Source organism: Chlorocebus sabaeus, chromosome 18, assembly GCF_047675955.1.
Source record: "Chlorocebus sabaeus isolate Y175 chromosome 18, mChlSab1.0.hap1, whole genome shotgun sequence".
In the NCBI taxonomy this organism is placed as follows: domain Eukaryota; kingdom Metazoa; phylum Chordata; class Mammalia; order Primates; family Cercopithecidae; genus Chlorocebus; species Chlorocebus sabaeus.
In genome coordinates, this window is record NC_132921.1 from 36,907,756 (window position 1) to 36,934,146 (window position 26,391).

Genomic DNA, 26,391 nt, shown 5'->3' on the forward strand with positions numbered 1-26,391 from the left:
AATTACTCATAGAGGATCTTTTCAGAGTCTTTTTCAGGGGTCCCCCATCCTATACAGGTGGGCTAGTGTAATTGTCTACATGAGGTGTTGAAGAAGTGTGCTTATTATCATGCTAAGGAATGACAGGTTAGCAGGCCATCCTTTCCTCTGACCCAGAGTTTTGTATTTTTTTAAAAGCATAAAAATAGAAATTTTACCTGGTTTTTAAAATTATGGGTGATTTTTGATTTTTCTTTTTTGCTAATATGTTCATTGTAGAACACTGAGATATTCTGTAAATTAAGAAAAAATAGTTTTGGCCGGGCACAGTGGGTCACGCCTGTAATCCCAGTGCTTTGGGAGATGGAGGCAGGTGGATCACCTGAGGTCAGGAGTTTGACACCAGCCTGGCCAACGTGGTGAAATTCCATGTCTACTAAAAATACAAAACAATTAGACAGGCGTGGTGGCGCTTGCCTGTAATCGTAGCTACTCGGGAGGCTGAGGCAGGAGAATCGCTTGAACCTGGGAGGTGGAGGTTGCAGTGAGCTGAGACTGCGCCATTGTACTCCAGCCTGGGTGACAAGAGCGAAACTCTGTCTCAAAAAAAAAAAAAAAAGAAAAGAAAAAGAAAAAGAAAAATATTTTAAATGTCTCCCAAGAAAGGGGGTGGTGAAGTCACAAGCACCTTCATGTGACCGAGCAATCTTTGCTCTGAGGGAGGCCCCTGTGGAGGCAGGGAGGGGTCTTTGCTGAGTGGGAGGGAGGCAGAGCCAGGGCTAGGCTGAGGCACTTGCCTTGCATGTAAAATTTAAGGGGGTGCCAAAAAAACCATCAGTAGTCAAGATACATTATTCTTTTTTTCCTTTGAGATGGAGTCTTGTTCTGTTGCCCAGGCTGGAGTGCGGTGCCCTGATCTCAGCTCACTGCAACCTCCACCTCCTGGGTTCAAGCAGTTCTCCTGCCTCAGCTTCCAAGTAGCTAGGATTACAGGTACCCACCACTGCACCCAGCTAATTTTTTTTTGTATTTGTAGTAGAGATGGGGTTTCACCATGTTGGCCAGGCTGGTCTCGAACTCCTGACCTCAAGTGATCTGCCCACCTTGGCCTCCCAAAGTGCTGGGATTACAGGTGTGAGCCACCACATCTGGCCAAGATAAATTATTCTTTAATGTAATATTAAAAAAATCAAAGTTAATGAGAAAAACCCTGCAAGGAACAAAATATCAAAATTTTATTTCTTTAGAGACAGGGTCTCACTCTTTTGCCCAGGCTGGAGTGCGGTGGTGCAACCATACCTCCCTGCAGCTTTGAACTCTTTGGCTCAAGTGAGCCTCTTGCCTCAGCCTCCGGAGTAGCTGGGACCAGGTGTGCACCACCTTGCTCTGCTATTTTAAAAAATATCTTATAGAGACAGAGTCTTGCTATGTTGCCCAGACTAGTCTCAAACTCCTGGTCTCAAACTCCTGGCCACAAGTGATCCTCCCATCTTGGCCTCCCAAAGCGCTGGGATTGCAGCCATGAGCCACCACGCCTGGCCCCTCAAAATTGTAAAGAAAGACAGACTTGAACCCTGCATTTGCACAACCGTGCCTCACCCTAGTAGGGGCCCTGAAGGAGGGTGACGTTTTAGACCAATGAGCACTTTAAGGAAGCACAGGGCACAACAGAGGGAAGCATAGATTTGGGGTGGGCAGGGAGACCCTGGAGAGGGGAGTTGGGAGAACATAAGTGATGATCCATTTTGCGAAGGGAATTCCTATAGACTCCCAGAACGGCTAAGGGATCTACGTTGCCGAGGGAGCGCTTGCAGGTAAGAAGCGGACCCAGCATGGATTCCCCATCATCCCAGCCCCTCCAGGCTGTGGGAGCTGTGGGGAGCCCACCTCTGCTGTAGAGAGAGGAGGGAGAGGGCAGGTTTGTGCTTGAGGCTCCTATAGAAGCTGTGCTAGTGAGAAAATGCACCTGCAGTTCAGTTAGGCACTTACTAAACAAGAAAGATACAGTCTAAAAATACTCGGTTTTCCCGTGGAGTAGAAGCTTGTTTGTCTGCTTTCTCTACCTTTATTTTCCTTATCCTTTTTAAAAAGTGATTTTTCCAGTACACAAATGAGAGTCTAAAAGTAAATTGTAAAAATATGGAGAACTTTTAGACTTTACTACTAATAACAAAATCCACATTATACAGTTTTGCTTATTAAATTTAGCAAGTTTTAAAAAGTATATCAAGTGTCAGTATGTTTCACTGGGGGAAGGTGCAGGAAATGAACATTTAGTCATTACGAGTGGCAGGGTAAACTGTTAGAGTTATTTTGGAGAGGATTTTTCTGTGTGCATTATTAGCCTTAACAATCACAAGTGTTGGCACTGGCTGGGCACAGTGACTCATGCCTGTAATCCTAGCACTTTGGGAGGCCGAGGCAGGCAGATCGCTTGAGCCTAGGAGTTTGAGACTAACCTGGGCAACGTCATGAAACCTCAACCAAAAAAATACAAAATATTAGCTGGGCATGGTGGCATGTACCTGCAGTCCCAGCTACTTGGGTGGCTGAGGTGGGAGGATCACTTGAGCCCAAGAAGGTCAGGGTTGCAGTGAGCTGTGATGACATCACTGCCCTCCAGCCTGGGTTGCAGAGTGACGCCATACAAAGTAACAAATTAACTATTAATAATTCCAGGGATTAGGATTTGGACATCTTTGGGGGAGGGTGTCATTATCTGCCTACCACATTAGGTGATTGGAGGGAGAGGCACTGGATGTGTATGAGGGACAGAGGGACCATAGAGGACTTCTCTATGGAGATGACGTGTGAATTGAGGTGTGGTAAGGTCAAGCCAGCCTTGTGGATGACTGGGGAAAGGGGAGAGAGAACGGTAAGGCTGGAAAGGATCAGTTGGAGGAACAGAAGACCAGTGTGACTTCAGTAGGAAGCAGGAATGGGCCAAATTGCTGAAAATCAGTTGACAAGAGCCAATTTGCTGAAACGATCAAGTCACTAAAAACTTGTTTCTGTTAATTACCGACAAAGCTAAAATATGCTGTTGCCTCATTTTCAACAATTTTTAAAAATTAGTAGGTTTTTGGCCGGGTGCGGTGGCTCAAGCCTGTAATCCCAGCACTTTGGGAGGCCGAGACGGGCGGATCACAAGGTCAGGAGATCGAGACCATCCTGGCTAATCCGGTGAAACCCCGTCTCTACTAAAAAATACAAAAAACTAGCCGGGCGAGGTGGCGGGCGCCTGTAGTCCCAGCTACTCCGGAGGCTGAGGCAGGAGAATGGCGTGAACCCGGGAGGCGGAGCTTGCAGTGAGCTGAGATCTGGCCACTGCACTCCAGCCTGGGCGACAGAGTGAGACTCCGTCTCAAAAAAAAAAAAAAAAATTAGTAGGTTTTTGGGAGGCTGAGGCAGGCAGATCACGAGGTCAGGAGTTCGAGACCAGCTTGACCAACATGATGAAGCCCCGTCTCTACTAAAAATACAAAAATTAGCTGGGTGTGGTGGCATGTGCCTGTGATCCCAGCTGCTCAGGAGGTTGAGGCAGGAGAAGCATTTGAACCCAGGAGGTGGAGGTTGCAGTGAGCCAAGATAGAGAAGACTCTGTCTCAAAAAAAAAAAAAAAAAAAAAAAATTCAGTAGGTTTTATTATTTAGAGCAGTTTTAGGTTTACAGAAAACTTGAACTCAATCCCAGATTTCCCATCTATTCTCCCTATTTTTCCTATTATTAACATCTTGCATTAATGAGGTATATTTGTTACAATTATGCACTAATATGGGTACATTATTATTCACTGAAGTTCGTGGTTTATATTAGGGGTAGCTCTTTGTGTCCCATAGGTTTTGACAAATGAATGATGTCATATATCCACCATTATCGTATCATACAGAGTAGTTTCACTGCCCTAAAAATCCCCTGTGCTCCACTTACTCATCCATCACTCTCTTCTCTTAAACCCCTGGCAACCAATGATCTTTTTACAGTCTCTATAGTTTTGCCTTTTCTAGAATGTCATATGTAGACATGGGCCACATAATGACGTTTTGGTCAACAAGAGACTGCATATATGATGGTGGTCCCATAAAATAATAATGGAGCTGCTTTATACAGATGTACCATTTTTTAAAATCCTCTATACAAGTATTTTTACTATAACATTTCTGTTTAGATATGTTTAGATACATAACACTCACCATTGTGTTACAATTGCCTACAATATTCAACAAAGTGACATGCTGTACAGGTTTATAGCCTAGGAGCAATAGGCTATCCCATGTAGCCTCACTGTGTAGTAGGCTACACTATCTAGGTTTGTGTAACTACACTCTGTGATGTTCAAAAAATGACAAAATCACCTAATGACACATTTCTTACAACATATTCCCATTGTTAAGTGACATATGACTGTAGTTGGAGTCAGGCAGTGTGTAGCCTTTTCAGACTGGCTTCCTTTACTTAGCGCTATGAATTTAAGATTCCCTCATGTCTTTTTGTAGCTTGATAGCTCATTTCTTCTTATCATTGATTAATGTTCCATTGTATGGATGTAGCAGTTTATCCACTCACCTATTGAAGGCTCTTGGTCGCTTCCAATTTTTGGTAATTAGGAATAGAGCCTCTGTAAACATTTGTGTGCAAGTTTGTGTAGGCATAAGTTTTCAACTCAGTTTGGTTGAGGTTTAGTTTCAATGAATGAGACTTAATGGTCTGGCTGAGTTGAATGTCATTTTCACATGTGTTTCACATCAAGATGTCTGCATACTCTGCTGTGCTCAAAACTCATGCAAGATGTTCATTAGATCAAGCTGGGTAAAAAATCAGCAAGTTAGAGAAGTAGAAAAGGCACTGGACTTTGATTAACATGTACTGAAAGAAACGCTTCCTGTAAGTCGCTTCTAAAATGCTGACATTTAAGACTTGCTTAATTCTGAAATTTGAATATATAAAACATTCTCATTCCCATGAATTGTGGACCTGAAGTAAACTGAACTTGGGCTGGCCTCAGTGAAATGGCAGTAGTGAAGTTAAAAATAAGCTTAATCTAAAACTTAAGTGAAAACTTTGGGAAAAAAACCTCAAGGACAACACAAAATGTCAATTTTATAAAGAGTAAGTAGAAACAGGAGTCACATATTTCAAGGATTGGAGAAGGCTGACCCACTGAGACATGGAGAGTGAAAAGTTCTTGGAATAAACAACGGACACTTGGCGTTACTTGTCGGAGGCAAAGTTAATCTGTCTGATGTGTAAACTTGGAGATTACTTTTTTGTATTTATGTATTTTTGTTCATATTAAGAGTCTAAAGATTTTGGTCAACTTGTAATCCATGCTTGTTTCTTTCTTCATTTGTAAAAAGATGGAAATTAATGATATGATTGATCTCCAAGATGTACTCTACCTCTGATATCCTAGCACTCTACAACTAGAGCACTGTAGAAAAGTAAATAGACTCTTTGATTACCTAGAACATTTAGGAGATGGGATAATCTTAGTAATTGTACCTTCTGATTAATCGATAATGAACACTGATTCATTTATGGTTCAAAAAGTGTTACAAACTAAAAATCTACTTTTGTCTGGGAAAATCCAAGTGCAGAGAATGGAAGGGAATTTGTTTTAGAGGATTCTTCCAATTATGCTTTGGGGTTTGAAGATAGATAAGACGGAAGAAACTGAATGGGAATGAATGCACTGAGGTTAGGTTATACCTTAGAAAAAATTTTTTTAAATTAGCATTAAACATTTTCTATTAACTTGCAATTTCTTGGGATAAAGAGATAAGCCAAGGTTCCCCAGTTAGCAGCTGTGAAATGCATCCCAGCATTTCCTTCTGCAGGGATGTGGTTAGGTCTTCACAGTTACATGGTGTCATAAGCCTTCAAGATTTGTTACACTTTGCTTATCTGGCTTGACTAGAGGCTAGCTAATAGAGATCAAAGACCTTCAAAATTGTATTGTGGTAGGGATGTGACATAGTAGTCAGAAGCTGTTTGGAATTTCTATGGGTTGGCCCCAAATATTGTACTTGTAGTGAGAAGGAACACAAGTCAGCTGGTGAAGCAATGTTGGACATTCCCCTGGGTTTGACCTAGTTCAAGTTCCTAACTCCTAGTTCTATATTTGCTTTTGACAGTAGTGGCAGCACATTTGTTGTTTGATCTGGCTTGCTTTCTTGGGCTGCTGAGGTTTGGTGTCTCACTCTGTTCCTCTGGTCCCATATTTGTGGACCTAGTTCCAGTTTTGGGTATAGCCACTTCCTGGCACTTGCCTGCCTCCCCGTTCTTGTCTTGGGCATGCCCGGGGGTTCTCAGGGAATGCCATGGATCAGGAGGAGACCCGTGGGGTCTGCCTTTCACACATCTTGGACACATCACTGATTTTACCTGGTAATATGATGCATCACTAATTTGACCCTGTGATGTATGTGGTTGTTTACCTCTCAGGGATATCCAACAGAACTTCAACTTGTTTTTTATTAACTGGAAAAGTCTGAACGTTAACTTTAGTAATACACTCAGAGGTGGTTGAATGTTTATGAATTAAAACGCCTACTTCAGTTCTCAGGTTTTCTCTTTCAATGGAATTGTGAATTGCATTTCTCATGTCCCCGGGGATTTGGGGTTTTTCTGGGATTTGGATCATGTTGATGTTTAGATGGGTAATGTCAAACATTAACCAACTTTCTGAACATTGAAATCTACTGACTCTTATGCCTTCTATGTTAAGTTTCCAGGGATAATGGTCTTTCAAAAAGCCATGACCTCAACATACATAGTAGAAAATAATCTGTGTTGTTTTCAGTTTTATGTTCAATTGTTGTTTTTTTTTTCTTTAGACAGGGTCTTGCTCTGTCGCCCAGGCTGGAGTGCAGTGGTGCGATCTTGGCTCACTGCAACTTTCACCTCCAGGGCTCAAGCGATTCTCCCACCTCAGCCTCCCGTGTAGCTGGGATTACAGGTGCCCACCACTGCATCCAGCTAATTTTTGTATTTTTGGTAGAAACAGTGTTTCACCATGTTGCTCAGGCTGGTCTTGAACTCCTGTCCTCAAGTGATCCTCCTGCCTTGGCCTCCCAAAGTGCTGGGATTACAGGTGTGAGCCACTGCACCCGGCCTTATGTTCAGTTTTTGTTATAAGAATCCAAACAGGCCAGGTGCGGTGGCTCGCGCCTGTAATTCTAGCTCTTTGGGCTGAGGCAGGTGGATCACCTGCGGTCAGGAGTACAAGACCAGCCTGTGCAACACAGTGAAAACCTGTCTCTACCAAAAATACAAAATATTAGCTGGGCGTGGTGGTGGATACCTGTAGTCCCAGCTACTTGGGAGGCTGAGGCAGGAGAATCGCTTCAATCTAGCAGGTGGAGGTTGCAGTGAGCCGAGATTGCACCACTGCACTCCAGCCTGAGTGACAGAGTGAGACTCTGTCTCAAAAAAAACAAAACAAAAACAAAAACAGAATCTGAACTGTTCGAAGACAGAGGTTGTCACTAGTTCATGTATGGTGTGTCCCTTTCTTTTCTTTGCAGTTACATATAATGGACCTGTACATTAACAAGTATGGGCTCATTTATAATGGGTTCATATATGGAACTTTCATTTTTCTCCTAGTATGTTGTATCTTGTTATGTTAATATATACAATTCTGCTTTATTCTAATATCTGTTCAGTTTTTCATCAAGTGATCATACATAATTTATTTAAATAATCCTTATTGATGAATATTTAGGTTGCTTCCAATTCTTTGTTATCATTTTTATTTTATTTTATTTTTTGAGAAAGGGTCTCACGGCATTGCCTAGGTTGGAGTGTGGTTGTGCAGTCATAGCTCACTGCAGCCTCGATCTCTAGCATCCCAGGTAGCTGGGACCACAGGTGTGTACCACTCTGCCTGGCTAATTTTTAAATTTTTTTGTAGAGATTGGGTTTTGCCATGTTTCCTAGGCTTGTTGCAAACTCCTGTGTTCAAGTGACCTGCCTACCTTGGCCTCCCATAGTGTTGGGATTATGGCTGTGAACCACTGCACTTGGCCAATTTTTTGTCATTATGATGCTGCACTGAACATCCTCGTGTATGAATCTTTTCATGTTTGTGTAGTTATTTCTGTAGGATAAACTCCTCATCGTCAAAGGCTATACATATTTAAAATTTTAATGGATATTGCTAATTTCCTCCTCAAAAAGTTATGCCAATGTGCAGTTCTACCAGTAGAATTTGACAGTATTTCCCTATAGTTCCTTGCCAATGTTAGAAATTTTCAACTTTTCCTAATTTGATGGGTGAAAAATTGTATCTTCTCGTTTGCCTTTGATTATTAATATTGATTCTCTTATTTAAAAATTGCTTATCAACCCTTTTTCTTTTTAGAGTGTTGCCTGTTTATATCTCTTACCTACTTGAGAAAATTGGTTGTTCATTTTGTTTTGTTTTGTTTTTTGAGACGGAGTTTTGCTCTGTCACCAGGCTGGAGTACCGTGGCGTGATCTCAGCTCACTGCAACCTCCGTCTCCCAGGTTCAAGCGATTCTCATGCCTCAGCCTCCCAAGTAGCTGGGATTACAGGCACGTGCCACCACGCCCAGCTAATTTTTGTATTCTTAGCAGAGACAGGGTTTCGCCATGTTGGCCAGGATGGTCTCGATCTCCTGACCTCTTGATCCACCTGCCTCTGCCTCCCAAAGTGCTAGGATTACAGGCGTGAGTCACCTCACCTGGCCGGTTGTTCATTTTTATGGGATTGATTTTTAGGGCTCATTACGCACATTAGTCTTTGATTAAATATTCTTGCTCTTTTTTCCTCCCTATTTGTCATGTCTTTTTACATTGTTTGAATATCTTTTTTTTTTTTTTTTTAACTTTTATGTTACGTTCAGGGGTACAAGTGCAGATTTGTTACATAGGCAACAAACTTGTGTCATAGGGGTTTGTTGTACAGCTTATTTCATCACCCAAGTATTAAGTCTAGTACCCACTAGTCATTTTTTCTGACCACCTCCCTCCTCCCACTCTCCACTCTCCAAAAGGCCCCAGTGTGTGTTGCTCCCCTGTCTGTGTCCATGTGTTCTCATCATTTCACTCCCACTTGTAAATAAGAACTTGTGGTATTTGGTTTTCTGTTCTTGTATTTACTCTTGTAAATATAGTAGAAAGAATTCCTGTGCTCTTCACTTGGATTCCTCAAAAGTTCTGTCCCTCTCTCTCTCTCCCTCTCTCTCTCTCTCTCTAAACACACACACACACACACTTTTTTCTGAACCATTTGAAAGTAAAGACATAGGCATGATTTCCCTTTATCCACAAACATTTCAATGTGTATTTTCTAAATATAAGGATATTTTCTTATTACACAATCACAATACAATGACAAATCAGGAAATAACATCACTATAAGACTATTAGCTAATATATAGACCTGACTCGAATTTCCCCAGTTGTTCAAATAATGTCCTTTCTAACCAAAGAAGAAAACATTTCCCATTCAGGATTCCATGTGGCATTTAGCTGCCAGGTCTCCTCCGTCTGCTCTAACCTGGAATAGTTCCTCAGACTCTATGTGCCTTTATGAATTTAGCATTTTTGAAGGGTACAGGAGAGTTATTTTGTAGGATGTGCCCTGATTTGAGTTTGTCCATTTCCTGATGATTAGATTCAGGCCCTGTGTTTTGGGAGGACCATAGCAGGAGTGATGCTGTGTTAATCTCAGTAACAGGAGACACGTGATGTTTATTTGCCCTGTTACTTGGTGGTGTTAACTTTGATCCTTTGGTTAAGGTGGTAGTGTTAGCTTTCTGTTACTGCTATAACAAATTACCACAAACTTATGCTTAAAACAAGATAAATTTATTACTTATGGTCCTGGAGGTCATAAGTCCAAAATGAGTTTCACTTGGCTAGAATTGAGTTGTCAGCAAGGCTGGCTCCTTCTGGAGGTTTTTCTTGACTTTTCTAGATTCTAGAGAGTGCCCGTACTCACTGCCTTATGGCCCCTTCCTCCATCTTCAAGCCAGCTGTGTAGCATCTTCAAATCTCTTTCTCTGGCCTCTGTATTGTCATTGACATCTCCTACCCTGACTCTATGACCCTCCTGGCTCTTTCTTAGGACCCTTGTAAATAGGTTGGATCCACTTGAATAATCCAGGGAAATTTTCCCATCCCAAGACATGAATGACATCTGCAATGTCCTTTTTGCTATGTGTGGAAGCATATTCACAGGTCCTAGGGACCAGGATGTAGACATCTTTAGGGGCTCTTATTTAGCCTAGCATAGTGTTATTTTCTAGGTTTCTCAATTGTGAAATTACTGATTCCCCCTTTATAATTAATAAGTATCTTCAGGGGAAATATTTTGAAACCACATAAATATCCAGTTTCTTCTCAAATGAATACTAAATCCATTAGTCTTAACATCCATGAAAAATTCTTGCCTTAATCAATTATTGCTAAGACAGTTGCCAAGTGGTGATTAAAATTTTTTCCCAACTTTGTTGAAGAACACTTGACATATAGTTACATACTCATGTTTTAAGCGTATAATTTGATAGGTTTTTGTTGTTGTTGTTGTTGTTGTTATTTTTTGAGGCGGAATTTTACTCTTGTTGCCCAGGCTAGAGCACAATGGCGTGATCTCGGCTCACCGCAACCTCTGCTTCCCAGGTTCAAGCGATTCTCCTTCCTCAGCCTCCTGAGTAGCTGGGATTACAGGTGTGTGCCACCACACCTGGCTAATTTTGTATTTTTAGTAGAGATGGGGTTTCTCCATGTTGGTCAGGCTGGTCTTGAACTCCCAACCTCAGGTGATCAGCCTGCCTCGGCCTCCCAAAGTGCTGGAATTACAGGTGTGAGCCACTGTGCCCGGTCAGTTTGTTAGGTTTTGACATGTGTATTACCTTCATGAAATCGCCACAATGAAGATAGTGAACGTGTTCATTACCCCCCGCTAGTTTCCTCATGGCCCTTTGACATCTCTCCCTCCACATTATACCCTTCCCAGGCAGCCACTGATCTGCTGTCATGATAGATTAGTTGCATTTTCTAGAATTTGTAAAATTGGAGCACAGTAAGTACTTTTGTTTGCTTGGCTTCTTTCACTTATCTTATTTTGAGATTTATCCATGTTGTTGTATGTATTAATAGATTATTCTTTTCTATTAGTGAATAGTATTCTATTTTTATGGACATATCACTGTTTATTCATAGACTTGTTTTGTTTTTTTTGAGACAGGGTATCACTCTGTCACCTAAGCTTGAGTGCAGTGGCACAGTCACAGCTCATTGCAACCTCCACCTCCCGGCTCAAGCCATCCTCCTATCTCAGCCTCCTGAGTAGCTGGGACTATAAGCCTGTGCCATTATGCCTGGCTATTTTTTTTTTTTTTTTTTTTTTTTTTGAGACAGAGTCTCGCTCTGTCGCCCAGGCTGAGTGCAGTGGCGCGATCTTGGCACACTGCAAGCTCCGCCTCCCGGGTTCATGCCATTCTCCTGCCTCAGTCTCCTGAGTAGCTGGGACTACAGGTGCCCACCACCACACCCAGCTAATTTTTTGTATTTTTAGTACAGACAGGGTTTCACCATGTTAGCCAGGATGGTTTTGATCTCCTGACCTCGTGATCTGCCCATCTTGGCCTCCCAAAGTGCTGAGATTACAGGCGTGAGCCACTGCGCCCGGCCGACTAATTTTTATATTTTTTGTAGAGATGGGGTTTAGCCACGTTGCCCAGGCTGGTCTTGAACTCCTGGACTCGAGAGATCCACCTACCCTGGCCTCCCAAAGTGCTGGGATTACAGGCGTGAGCCACCGCACTCAGCCTGGACTTATTAGTGAACATTTGGGTTGTTTCAAGTATTTGGCTATTACAAATTGAGCTGCTGTGAACATTCATGTATAAATCTTTGTATGGTGGTTTTCTAATTCTATCTACATAATAAAACTGGCATTCTACTGTAAGGAAGTCTCCCCTTCCCACCATGTTAGTGTGGATTCATGGATTCTTATTTTATTTAATGCATTATAATATGTTACCATCTTTTATTTTTCTTTTTCTTTGGAGATGTAGTCTCACTCTGTCGCCCAGGCTGGAGTGCAATGGCATGATCTCGGCTCACTGCAACTTCCGCCTCCCAGGTTCAAGCGATTCTTCTGCCTCAGCCTACTGAGTAGCTGGGATTACAGGCATGCGCCACTATGCCCAGCTAATTTTTGTATTTTTAATAGAGAAGAGGTTTTGCCATGTTGATCAGGCTGGTCTCGAACTCCTGACCTCAAGTGATCTGCCCGCCTCGGCCTCTCAAAGTGCTGGGATTACAGGCATGAGCCACCATGCTCAACCATTACCATCATTATTAATCTTGATGTCCAAATTGTCCTAGATTTGGACAGTGGGAAGCTCCTTTAAACTGGATCCTATTTCCCTTTGATATATCCTCATCATTCTTTGAGCACTTCCGTGTTAACTGGAACAAAATGTTACAGGCGTAATAGGTAATTTCCCTGCCCCAGTTCTGGAATCTGCCGTTTCTCCAAAAAGTCCTGGTTCCATTAAGCAGAGAATAATATTTAGAAACTAAGATGTGTGGCCGGGCGCGGTGGCTCAAGCCTGTAATCCCAGCACTTTGGGAGGCCGAGACGGGCGGATCACGAGGTCAGGAGATCGAGACCATCCTGGCTAACACAGTGAAACCCCGTCTCTACTAAAAAATACAAAAAACTAGCCGGGCGAGGTGGCAGGCGCCTGTAGTCCCAGCTACTCGGGAGGCTGAGGCAGGAGAATGGCGTGAACCCGGGAGGCGGAGCTTGCAGTGAGCTGAGATCCGGCCACTGCACTCCAGCCCAGGCGACAGAGCGAGACTCCGTCTCAAAAAAAAAAAAAAAAAAAAAGAAAGAAAGAAACTAAGATTTGTGCTCTAGGGAAGCTCATTGCAATTTGTATGTTTCCAGGATTTCCCAACAGACAGAGCTAGGAAATACATTTATATATGATGACACGTCCAGTTCCATTTCAACATCATAGGGTTTTATTCTAGCCTTCCTTCACTTGTAGTTTCCATTCCCTTCTAGTGGTGTGCTGGCAGATGTTTAACAACTGGTTCTCTAGTGGATAAAAAGCCTGATAGGCAATGTTTGCCAGCATTCATGGTATAAAAGCTCCCTTCCATGGCCAGTTTCAGGCTAGCAACATGACATTACTGAATGGAGAATTAGAAAGAGATGTGTACAATTGATTCTTACTAAGTAAGCCAGCTCCAGCATGCCACTGTTCCTTTTTCTATGAGAAACCTGGCTCCCGTTATCCACAATAAGCAGTTTCAGAATTGCTAACCATACCATTGTGAAAACAAGCTAGAGTTTCATATTTGTACTTTTTAAAAAAATCTTTGGCTAGGAGTACGTAGTCAAAATATTGTGTCCAAAATCACTTAAGTTGGCTTGGTGTGGTGGCAGATCATTTAAATTTAAAAAGAAATCCCAGAATTTTGATTTTAATTGGAATTGTTTTAACTTTCTAGATTTATTTGGGTAGAACTGACTCTTTCTGATATTGGATTTTCCCATCTTCATCTAGGACTTATTTCTAGGCTGTATTGAGGTCTTTCTCTGTGTTCTTTGGCAATGTTTGGTAGTATTGCTTCAAAAAGACTTATTTCTAGGCTGCTCTGCCTATGGAGTAGCCATTCTTTTATTCTTTTACTTTTCTAATAAACTTGTTTTCACTTAAAAAAAAAAAGACTTATTTCTAGGCATTTTAAAGATTTTGTTGGCATTTTGAATACCATCTTTGTATTTTAAATTACCCTTTTTTTTTTTTTTTTTTTTTTTTGAGATGGAGTCTGGCTCTGTTGCCCAAGCTGGAGTGCAGTGGTGCGATCTTGGCTCACTGCAAGCTCCACCTCCCGGGTTCACACCATTCTCCTGCCTCAGCCTCCCGAGTAGCTGGGATTACAGGCACCTGCCACCACGCCCAGCTAATTTTTTGTATTTTTAGTAGCAACAGGGTTTCACCGTGTTAGCCAGGATGGTCTCGATCTCCTGACCTTGTGATCCACTCATCTTGGCCTCCCTTAAATTACATTTTAAAAGGTTATTGTTAACATATAAGAAGGCCGTTGCTTTTTTGTATATTTATATTTTGTTCCCAGTTTTTCACTTTAATCTCTAGTTTTCTAAGTAGATACTTGTATTAACAATTTCTGATATTTTTATCTCTGTCTGTAGTGAGAAGTTGGGAAAGGCATTGCCCAGGAAGTGGAGGGCATTTAGAGGGCCTCAGAGCTGTGCTTATCCTTTTTTTCTGTAACTTTTTACTGTGGAAGCTTTGAAGACTGCTGGGGACAGCGCCTTTGCTGTTCTGGTTTTCATGCCCATGTTAGGCGCCTGTTGCGGGGTGGAGTCCTCGGACCAACTGCAACCTTGGCACAAATGTCAGAACCAGCTGCTCTGCTTCCTCCTGGAGTGGGGCAGGTCACTGGCTGGTTCCCAGTGACCTCCAAACACCCTGCCGATTTCTCTGAGGCAGCTCCAATTTCAGCCCCTGCTGATGGAGAGCTTGGGGCTTCAGTTCTAGGATTGTGTTGGAAAAGTTTGTGTACTTCCTTCTCTGTCTTATCTAGGTTGGAATACTGTCTTCCGACCTCTGTCTCTCTAGTCCCATCTGCTTTTTCTGTTACAGAAATTCTTACAAATCTCCAGTTTCCTCATTGGGCCCCTCCCTGTTTTCTGTTGTTGCTGTGGATCCTGTGTTATTTCAGTGTGGTTTGGGAACAGATGTGCGATAAACAAAAAAGTTCGATTTGCCATTAAGGGATGGAGGTAGGGAGAAAGACTTCAGATTATAAACACAGTGTAAGTATATTGTAGAAAGTTTAGAAAATGTAGAAAAGTGCTAAGAAGAAAATTACTTTCAGTGTTTGGGTTGTACATATTCTTCTTTTTTTTTTTTTTTCTAATGTGTTCTTGGGTTGCACGTTTTCTGAGGTTCTACTTTCACTTAACTTATTTTGAATCGAGTGAAGTTGCCTTTTTAAATGACCTGCTGACTTGAGGGTAGGCACATTTAGACACGTGAAAATGTCAAGTGTGGATCTAGCCTTGATGACAGCGAGGATTTTTGAGGGTTGTAGGAGGCGAGGTGGGCAGATCGTGGGTTTGTGGAATAACACTGAAGCAGGAACTGGGACGGAATTTCATGCCTGTCTGCACTGTCCACTACCATTATTTAAGAAGGCTGAGGGACACAACCATTATAGTGACTTTGACCTTAGGCTTGGGAGAACATGGCTGAACATACTGACGTGCTAACAGTCATCTTCATATCCTTTGCTAAGGTATATCTGACACGTCTCCAACTCCTTCCCAGATGACAATACACACATTTTTGAATATCTAACAGACTATGTTTATTTCACCATTGTTTGCTTTCAATGAAAAAATTCACAGGGTCCAAACACATCCTTTTGTGCTAATGTGCCTGGTCTTGAAAAATCCAAATTTATCTTCTTCATTCTTTTAATTCTTGAAGCAGTTGACAAACTCAAAGCATGTGACCTCCTTTAATCCTTCCAATATTCCCCATTTTACAGTCTAGTAAATTAGCAGTGAGAGAGATTGAGTCTTTAGCTCAAAGTCACATAGTGTGTGAATGGTAGAACTGCCACTCAAACCGAAGTGTAGCGTGAAAGCCTGGGTGTGTTGCATCTAGAATTGCAAGGAAATGGACTAATGGACAAGGAGTTAGATATGGTCCTTGTTCCTCAAATAAGGGAAGCTATGTAGTTGAGTGGTTTAAAAATTCAGACTATAGTCTGTTTCAAAATATAGATTTTGAGCCTCAATGGCCTGTCCTTTATAGGAAGATATTTAATAACGATACCTATGTCATAGCATTGTCGTAAGGATTCAACAAGATATTCCATGCAAAATACTTGATATGCTATTTGGCACACAGCAAGTACTCAATGTATATTAGACATATTTTTGTTTTTTATTTTAAGGCAGAGTCTCACTCTGTTGTCCAGGCTGGAGTGCAGTGGCATGATCTTGGCTCACCACAACCTCCACCTCCCGAGTTTAAGCGATTCTCCTGCCTCAGCCTCCTGAGTATGTGGGACTACAGGTGTGCGCCACCATGCCTGGCTAATTTTTGTATTGTAGTAAAGACAAGGTTTCACTATGTTGGCCAGGCTGGTCTCAAACTCCTGACCTCATGATCTGCCCACCTTGGCCTCCCAAAGTGCTGAGATTATAGGCATGAGCCACCGTGCCTGGCCCTAGACATAATTATTAATATTAATTAATGATAATCCATATATGCAGAATTTGATCCATTTGGTTTTACCTCATAGAGTGGTAAGTAAACAGGAAAGAAAGATCAAGGTTGACAGCATAGGGAGGTAAAATGAACTTTGTGGTCTTTATCCCAAGTCTACTGTTTTATAGCTCTTAATAAAAAACTAAGAGATTTGGATAATATTGTTAGTTAAGAATTAAAATGTTTCATAGTGGCTGGAAGCAGTGATAAGGAAAGCGAATAAGGAAAGCTTCCTAGTGCTTTGTTTCCTCCACCTGTAAAACATAGAAAGAGCTCCTGTCTCACTGAGCTTGTGGAACATGTGGTTCTTTAATGCAAAGTGCAGCGCACTTATGCACCCTATGCCCAGGCACCAAATAAACTGCAGCCTTTGTATGAGATGCAAAGTAACTGGCCGCCTCCCTGTTCTAGTGGGGCTCTCTGGGTTTCCAAAAGCCATCATTGCCAACTTGCATGTTTTACTCAAGATTGGAGGTTTTTTAAAAAATGAAATGCAAACCACGGAGGGTCTTCTCTGGCCTCTTCTTTGTATTTCTGACAGTCATTCTCTCACCTCCCCATTCTGTAGTCTTCTTTATTTCCACAGGCTTGCATCCTGCTTTCTTCTTCTTATAAGCTCCTCTCGGCAGGAACCACGATGGTTCTTTTAGTCTTTTATACTTTGAATGGCCACAGTTGTCAAACTGCATTCCAAATCACTTGGAGGGTGTATAGAAAGGTAGAGACTGCCGTGCCCCGCCCCAGGTTCAGAATTAGCAGGGCTGGGGTGGGACTGAGGGGTCTGCATGTTTAACAAGCTGCCTGAGTGATTCTAGCCTGCTAATCCCTGGAGCCCATGTCTATAGAGGTTGTATAGCAGACATCATAAGAGGAGCGGGCTGGGGAAGCAGCACAGAACTAGATGTGCGGATGCTCAGCAGCAGGACCTGTAACCCTGACGGTGGCTTTGGAGACTGCAGGTGCTGTTTGCTTCTCCTCTACTCCTTCCCCTTCTGCCCAGAGGCCATGGGAGGATAGAAGAGGTGAAAAGGAGCATAGAAATAAGTTATCAGAGGCCCTGCAGCATGGAATGAGTAGAGGCTTTTCCCGCAGCAAGTTTATGCAGTTATTCCAGAGCCTGCGTATTCCAGAGCCTTTGTTGGAAAGACTACCATTTTCCCATTGAATAGCTTTGGCAACTTTGTTGAAAGTCAGTTGACCATCTATAAAGGAAATACACAGGTTAAACTTTTTTTTAAAACAACTGTTTCTGCATTCTATTCTGTTCCATTCGTCTATTTGTCTGTCCTCTGAAAGGTACATACAGTTTCGATTACCATAGCTTCAAAAAAAGTTGGTTTTTGGTTGTTGTTGAGGCAGGCTCTTGCTCTGTCGTCCATGTTGGAGTGCAGTGGTGCAAAGCTCACTGCAGACTCAACCTCCTGGACTCAAGCGAGTCTCCTCCTTCAGCCTCCTGAGGAGCTGGGACTACAGGTGGGGGTGTGCACCACCACACCCGGGTCAAAAAAAGTTTCAGAGTCAGGTGGTATCAGTCCTCCAACTCTGTTCTTCTTAAAAATTGTTTTCTTCTTTTGCCTATTCTAGGTCCTTGGTAATTCTTTATAAATTTTAGGCTTGACTTGCAAATTTCTACAGAAAAGACTTTCGGGATTTTGTTGGGATTGTGTTGGATCTATAGATCAATTTGGGGAAATTGGTATTTTAACAATATTCACTCCTTCAATCCACAAACGTGGTATATATCTACCTTTATTTAGGTCTTCTTCAATTTCTTTTAGCTGTACCTTTTGTAATTTTCAGGGAAGAAATCTTGCAAAACTTCTTGTGTTATCCCTGTATACTTTATCTTTATTATGCCATTATAAATAAATGTTTACATTTTTTTCTTTCCTTTTTTGCCACTGGTATATAGAAACACAAGAGATTTTTGTGTATTGACCTTGTGTCCTGCAACCTTGTTAAACTTACTAGTTTTAGCAACTTTTTTGTAAACTTCTTAGAATTTTCTGTCCATAATCATGTTGTCTACAAATAAGGAAGTTTTACTTTTTCCTTTCCAATATGTTCCTTATTTCTTTTACTTGCCTAACACTGGCTAGGACATTCAGTGTGTTGAATGGAAGTAGTGAGAGCAGACATCCTTGCCTTCTTCCTGATCTTAGGAAGAAAGTATTCTGTCTTTCACCTTAAATAGGCTGTTAGCTATAGGCTTTTTGTAGATACTATTTGTCAGATTGAGGACATTCCATTCTCTTAATGATTTGTTGATTTTCTATTGTGAGGTGGTATTGAAGTTTTTCAAATCCTTTTTCTGCATCTTGTAAAATGATTATATGACTTTTCTTATATTTTTCTGTTAATATGGTGAGTTATATTAATTGACGTTCAAAAGTTAAACTAGGCCAGGCATGGTGGCTCGTGCCTGTAATCCCAGAACTTTGGGAGGCCGAGGTAGGTGGATCACTTGAGGTCAGAAGTTTGAGACCAGCCTGGCCAACATGGTGAAACCTTGTCTCTACTAAAAAAAATACAAAAATTAGCTGGGTGTGGTGGCGCGTGCCTGTAACCCTAGCTACTTGGGAGGCTGAGGATAGAGAATGGCTTGAACCCAGGAGGGAGAAGTTGTAGGAGGGAGAAGTTGTAGTGAGCGAGATCGTGCCACTGCATTCCAGCCTGGGCCACAGATGGAGACTCTGTCTCAAAAAAAAAGAAAAAGTTTAACTTGTGTTATTGAGCTACTACTTGATCATAATGTGTTATACTTTTTGGCAAAGGTTTTTACATCTCTGTTTATGAGAGATATTTTTCTGTAATATTCTCTATTATTTTTAAAAATAATGCGGTTGTCTTTTTTTGGTAACGGGGTTTTGCAAGTCTCATAAAACAAGTTGAGAAGTATTTTTCTATTTGCTGAAAGAGTTTGAATGCAATTAGTGTTACTTTTTTCCTTAAATGTTTGATAGAATTCAACAGTGAATTCATCTGGGTCTAATGTTTTCTTTGTGGGAAAGTGTCAAATTATGTATTCGATTTCCTTAAACATATAGGGCTTTTCAGATATCTGTTTCTTTTCTTTCCTTTTTTTTTGGAGATGGAGTCTCTCTCTGTCGCCCAGGCTGGAGTGCAGTGGCACAATCTCGGCTCACCGCAACCTTCGCCTCCCGGGTTCAAGAGATTTTCCTGCCTCAGCCTCCTGAGTAGCTGGGACTACAGGCATGCGCCACAACACCCGGCTAATTTTTGTATTTTAGCAGAGATGAGGTTTCACCATATTGACCTGGCTGGTCTTGAATTCCTGGCCTCAAGTGATCCGCCTGCCTTGGCCTCCTAAAGTACTGAGATTATAGGCATAAGCCACTGTGCCTGGCCAGTGCTAGCAGTTTTAAAAGACTCAATTTAAATTTTATTTATTCTCTTCTCTGATGACCCTACCCTGTCCTTTCCTGTCTATTGCATCCATTATATATTTTCTTTGTATAGTCTTATATACTAGTCTCTAATTTTCCTTGTGCACACATGTTTATTTTATGTACATGTCTTTTACTAACTCTCTAAATGAATGGTAGGAACTGATTGCAGGAACTCTATCTTATGCTGGCTTTGTAAACTTTTTAGTACTTCATATTAGTTGATATGTAATTAACAGACATTTCTCAAACAGTATTAATATGGAAACTACTGTGGATGATAGTTTCGGCATAATCCAGATGCCCTTCAAGGAGTTAAATGATTTTTTAAAAAGATGTTAACTCATGATACCAAATAGTATAGGCTAGAGAATGTCTTGCCCTTTTTCTTGGCCCTTCTATGCTTATTTTTGTCAATCAACTTACCACTTGTGTTCTCTGAGTAACATAGGCAGGAGTTTCCAGACCAAGTCCTCCACCACTTTAACTTGGCCTTCAGCACTCTTTCTTTTCTCCTGGGGATTTCCTTTCTTGGCTGCCTCTGTAGTCCAGCCACTCCTCTGAAGCAGCAATTCTGGTTTTTTTAAAGGCTGGCAGCTGGGAGGTCTGTGGTTTTGGTTTGTGTTTCCAGGAAACTCTGGCCTAGTTCCACCCGCGCAATCCCACTCAAAGAGTTTCCACATCCTTAATTAAGAAAAAGGGGCCAGGTTTGGTGGCTCATGCCTGTAATTCCAGCACTTTGGGAGGCCAAGGCGGGAGGATCGCTTGAGCTCAGAAGTTCAAGATCAGCCTGGGTAACATAATGAGACCTCACCTCTACTAAAGAAAAAAAAATTAGCCAAGTATGGTAGTGTGCCTGTAGTCCCAGCTACTTGGGAGGCTAAAGTGGAAGGATTGTTTGAGCCTGGGATATCGAGGCTGCAGTGAGTCATATTCAAGCCAGTGCACTCCAGCCTGGGTGAGAGAGTGAGACCTGGTCTCAAAATGAAAAAAAAAGAAAAGAAAAGAGGAAGCTCAGTGTCTTTCTCTGGGAAGAGCAAAGACTCCTGTCTACAAACCAGTTTTGACACTGACCATTTGGTACCCATTCATTCATCACTCAGGAATCTGTTTTCATTGTTCTCTTCTAATGCATCTGGCAGCAAGCACAATAGGCCTTTTCATTCTCCAGAATTTTACTATAGGCCTTTGATGTGAATAATATTAAGATAGATTTTTTGGGAGGGAGTGCAGGGGTAGTTCAAAACTTGAAAGAAGCTGCAAGCACTTGCAGTAAAGTTGGGACAGAAAGGTATGCACAGGCATGATAGCAAACAAGTTCAGATGCTGGGGACTCTGAGAACCTAGAGAAGGGAGTAATGGGGCTGCTCAGAGAAGTCTTCGGGAAAACCTGGGAATTGAGGGGCTATATCTGAATTCAGGAGAGGGTAATGTTAACATCATCTTAGAGCTGCTGCTGAGTGCTGTATTTCGGGGGCATTTAGATGCCTTCCTGGCTAAGACAGAGGGCCATGTGTGGAGGAGGCCAGTGGAAGGAGGCCATGTGTGGAGGAGGCCAGTGGACAAATGAGGCTTTGGTGGAAGCTGTTTTTTGGGCTTTCTAAAGTCTAAATTTGTGCTCAAACAGCAGTTACAAAGCATAGAATTAAACATTTCTAACTTAGATTCATAATCTATAAAAGTTTTGATGATTTTATTCGTCCATTTAAAAAGTGCAAGGCAAAATGGCTTGTTAGGGTGCCAAGTTGAAATCAGCCCCAGGTCTGGGTCCCGCTAGGTCTTTCTGGGACTGCTGTCTGCTCAATGAGGCCATCATAAGTGGCAGCAAATGGAAGAGAGAAATTCTGCTTCTCTAGTGTCCAGGGCTGGGTAGAGAGGTATCTTTAGAAACCCCTTATCCTTAGTTCTAGGTCCTTGAGGAATCGCCACACAGTCTTCCACAATGGTTGAACTAGTTTACAGTCCCACCAACAGTGTAAAAGTGTTCCTATTTCTCCACATCCTCTCCAGCACCTGTTGTTTCCTGACTTTTTAATGATCACCATTCTAACTGGTGTGAGGTGGTATCTCATTGTGGTTTTGATTTGCATTTCTCTGATGGCCAGTGATGATGAGCATTTTTTCATGTGTCTGTTGGCTGCATAAATGTCTTCTTTTGAGAAGTGTCTGTGGGTATGTACCCAAAGGATTATAAATCATGCTGCTATAAAGACACATGCACATGTATGTTTATTGCAGCACTATTCACAATAGCAAAGACTTGGAACCAACCCAAATGTTTATCAATGATAGATTGGATTAAGAAAATGTGGCACATATACACCATGGAATACTATGCAGCCATAAAAAAGGATGAGTTCATGACCTTTCTAGGAACATGGATGAAGCTGGAAACCATCATTCTGAGCAAACTATCACAAGGAAAGAAAACCAAACACCGCATGTTCTCACTCATAGGTGGGAATTGAACAATGAGAACACTTGGACACAGGGTGGGGAACATCATACACCAGGGCCTGTCATGGGGTGGCGTGAGCGGGGAGGGATAGCATTAGGAGATATACCTAATGTAAATGATGAGTTAATGGGTGCAGCACACCAACATGGCACGTGTATACATATGTAACAAACTTACAAGTTGTACACATGTACCCTAGAACTTAAAGTGTATATATATATAAAAACCCTTATCCCATACGGAACCACCCTTCCTTCTGCAAACTGGGGCTGGGAAGGGTTGGTTTGCCTTGGCTGGGATGGGGTGGATGAGTTCAAAACTCCCCAGGGCACATTCAGAGGCCAGCAAACCAACGTCTTAGGGACTATGGTCTGAATCAGACAACCCATTGTATGCATTCAGGGGTGGAAACTAGGGAACCAGCCTCCTTAGGGAACATTTTGGAGTGTTATTTAATGTACTGATTTGTTGGTTTGGGGACTTGTTGGCTTGATTTTTAAAATGTGCTGCATCTGAGGCTGCTGGTTCGGGGACTTAGCCTGGTCCCTCCAACCTTGGAGAGCACAGTAGAATAAAATATAAATAAGCTGCTAATTTAAAAATTTGGCCAGACATGGTGGCTCACGCTCAGTACTTTGGGAGGCTAAGACGGGCAGATTGCTTGAGGTCAAGAGTTCGAGACTGGTCTGGGCAACATGGCAAGACCCTTGTTTTACTAAAACTACAAAAAATAGCTGGATATGGTGGCACATCCCTGTAATCCCCACTACTCAGGAGGCTGAGGCAGGAGGATTACTTGAGCCCAGGAAGCGGGGGTTGCAGTGAGCCAAGATTGTACCACTGCACTCCAGCCTGGGCAACAGAGTGAGACTCTGTATTTAAAAATATATATATATATTTGTACACACATATATAGTCCTTCTCCCCTAATTGGGGCCAATGACCATGGAGAGCATGCTTCATGCTTCCCAGTGGACAGACAGCCCTATTCTCCCACTCCTGAGTCCTGGTTCCTGGCTCCTGGCTCAGAGCTGCTTGTCTTTTGCAGAGATACCCTTGACCCTCAATAGTGCTAACTGGTGGTAGGAAGAGCTATCAGGGTGAAGTTCAGTGGCAAGTTTAAGGACAGAGAAAAATTGTATAGCACCAGGCTACATGGTCCTGTAGCGTCAGTCAGTTTCCATCCGGCAGTATAAGGAAGCACATGACAGAAGGCTAGACTGGGTGCCCAGCTCCTTCTCCCTCTCCTTGCCTGACTTTGGGCTTGAGTAGAGGATCCACAGAGGGACCTCAGCCTAGCCAGTTCCCTCATCCATGTGCCTGTGATTCGTCTGTCACTTCCTGTTTTGTGGCCCTTCAGTCTCATCAGTTAAAAAACTGTTTCACACAACGTGTGTTCTTACTTCTTGCATTGTTCTTCTCGGCTTGGAGGTGTCTTGGAGGTAAAGTGTTACTGAACTAAACTTGAATCTGCTCACTGGGCACAGCAAAGCCCAACACTGACACAAAGGTTTGCAGTTACAGGAAGAAAGGCATTTATTGCAGGGCACCAAGCAAGGAAAAGGGGCATGATGGCTTACAAGCAAGGGTTTTTAAAGGCAGGAATGAGGGGGTTTCCAAAGTGAGTTAGGGGCTGAGGAATTTCTGGAACTTCTTTATCCGTTTCCTGGTTCCAGTCTGTCGAAGGTCAACATGACTGTGATTGGCATTTGTCATCCGGTGAGAGTCCTGGTTTCTGAAAAACAACTCAAGGATGTATGTAAAGATATTATCTTTGTTTCTATAGGGAACCAAATATCTTGTGGCCCTGACTTACTTGGGTGGCTTGTTTGGTGGATTATTCATTCACTTCCCTAATTTCTGGTTGCAGGGCTAGCTAGATACCTGGAATTTTCCTTGAAGGAACTGAAACATGTTCCTTCATCTCCAGGGTGAGGGTGGAGAAGCCTGACAGGCTCCTAAGGGGGTCCCTGCACCATCTCAAAGTGAGTCAGCGACGTTCTATGGCCAGCTTCTCACCTCTTTTGCCCCATCTTCTCTCTGGCCTTGGGGCTGCCTTCCGTTCCTGGTCTGATGCTATGTTTTCTTTCCCCCAGAGCGCAGACATCCTCAGCACCGTCGGCTACGACAGCATTATCCAGCATCTGAACAACGGCCGCAAGAACTGCAAAGAGTTTGAAGAGTTTCTAAAAGAAAGGTACGATGCCCTGTCCTCTCTGAAGAGGGTGGGCCGAGATGTCTCCACACAGACAAGGAACAATTTCCTATTTTTCATTTGTGTTTAATGGTTCTGAAGACCCTCTGCTGTAGGTTATGGGATGATTCCCGAGAAGTACATGACACTTCTGTCCTCAAGTTCTTAGAAACAAGTTTGACACATAAGATTTATGATGAAACTGTGAACGAATTATAATAAGAAACAAAATATACTTGGTGCTGTGTTACAAATAACACTGAAAGACCCCATGATGTAGCTTTTAGACTGCTGAGGAGGAGACCGCTGAGGATTGGCAAAGAGAGAAAGGAGAGGAAAGGAAAAAGGAAGGAGAGAGGGAGGGAGGGAGGTAAAGAAAGGAGGAAATAAAATAGAGGATGGAGTGGCTTCACGGAGGAGTAGGTCCTTGTGGTGGCCCTCAGAGGGTGAGGTGGGTTTGACAGGTGAAGAAGTACCTGAATATCTGGGAGAACAGCAAGCTTGAGGTGGGAAGCAGATGGCCCACGTGTTAGAGGGAGGCAGAGCGCAGCTCAGAGACCAGGAGGATGAGGAGCTGTGGGAAAGCAGTGAAGCCGATCACTACGCTCCTGGGGGTGGCAGGGCATGGTGGTCCATGGGGAACTGCCATGGTTTAGAGGATTTTCTTATCTTCTTCTTCTTTTTAAAAATGGATAAGATAAAAAACAACAACAACAACAACAACTTAGTTTTGTGGAAACTTACTCATCTAGAATATTCCATTTTACAGAGGTTCTGGATGAAAGAATATGTTAAGAGGATTTGGGGCCAAAGATCAGGATCCTTGCCAAGATTCAAATCAATGAACAAGTTCTATTTGTAAGGCAGTAAGTGAAAGGCTCAGAACCCAGAGATACAGACATCAAAGTGTTTTTGGTCAACTCTCTCACTTTCTACTCAAGAGAAAATTTGGTAACAATCAAACTTACTCACACTGGTTGCCCAGACCTCGAGTGGTGAGGCCTGTCTCCTTGAGCCATCCCAAAGGTCTGGAGGACCTGGAGGCCTGAGGAGGGGTGAACCGAGAGAGACTCAGCTACTGTCAGCGCTGTGGAGCTGGCCGCTGCTCCTCCCGCTTTAAGGGAGCAGTTCCCTTCTTTTCTACCCAAGATGGTTGACAGTGTTGACACTCAGTTCAAAAGTGTGTCTTTCTTTTTACAAACACTGGCGGTGGGCTTCCTCCTTCCTTCAACAGTGCTAGGGCAGAGTTTCATGAGCATGAAGGATCTAGAGATTGCAGAGGACTCTGCTTTTTTCTGTTCCTCCTCTATTTATGACTTCTATAAATGTCCTCCTGGGAATGAAATGGCCTTGGAATATATCTGCAGAGGAAGGAAGTATCTGTTGGCTCAGGACCCCAGGCACTGACTGCCTGGCAAGACCATCCAAGGGTCCCCTGATACAGTGGGGTTTGTCTAAATCAGTGGCTGCCATACTTTTTTGAATGTGACCCTCAAAAAAATATATTTTACACAGCCACCCAGTACACATATGCATAAACCAAACAATAAAACAGGACTACCCTGTCAATTTAACCAATTGCATTTAATTTTAAAATGCTAGTCTTCCAGCTATTCAGGAGGCTGAGGTTGGGGGATCACTTAGCCCAGGAGTTCAAGGTTGCAGTGAGCTCTGATTGCACCACTGCACTCTAGCCTGGGTGACAGAGTGAGATCCTGTCTTTCAAAAAAAATTGCTGGTCATAATCCATTGAATTGATTTATGGCTCACAAATGGGTCGTGACCCACAGTTGAAAAACACTAGTCCAAATAGGACCCCAAAGCTAAGTTCTCACTTTTAAAAACGATTCACAAAAATACATAAGAGTAGGAAATATATGGAGAATAAAAATTATTATTTATATTGTATTTCTAGTATATGTTCTCTCTCCCCCCATGGGTTTTGTAGCAAAAAGAAGTCAGTCTTGTGCTTTCCAGTTTTGGGGAAGAATCTGCAGGCATTAGATCAGTGTGTCAGATAGGCATGCCCTGGGCGTGGAGATGCAGCCCCTGAGT

At 42.5% G+C, this 26,391-nt stretch overlaps 1 protein-coding gene across 1 annotated transcript in view; it reads left to right on the top strand.

The window, feature by feature from the left end:
* The window catches only part of PSTPIP2 (proline-serine-threonine phosphatase interacting protein 2), a 94,565-nt gene that overhangs the window by 16,287 nt on the left and 51,887 nt on the right, over nucleotides 1-26,391 (top strand). The window contains exon 2 of the mRNA XM_007974151.3: nucleotides 24,239-24,339. Coding sequence (XP_007972342.3) covers nucleotides 24,239-24,339 — 101 coding nt within the window. The remainder of the gene's footprint in view (nucleotides 1-24,238; nucleotides 24,340-26,391) is intronic.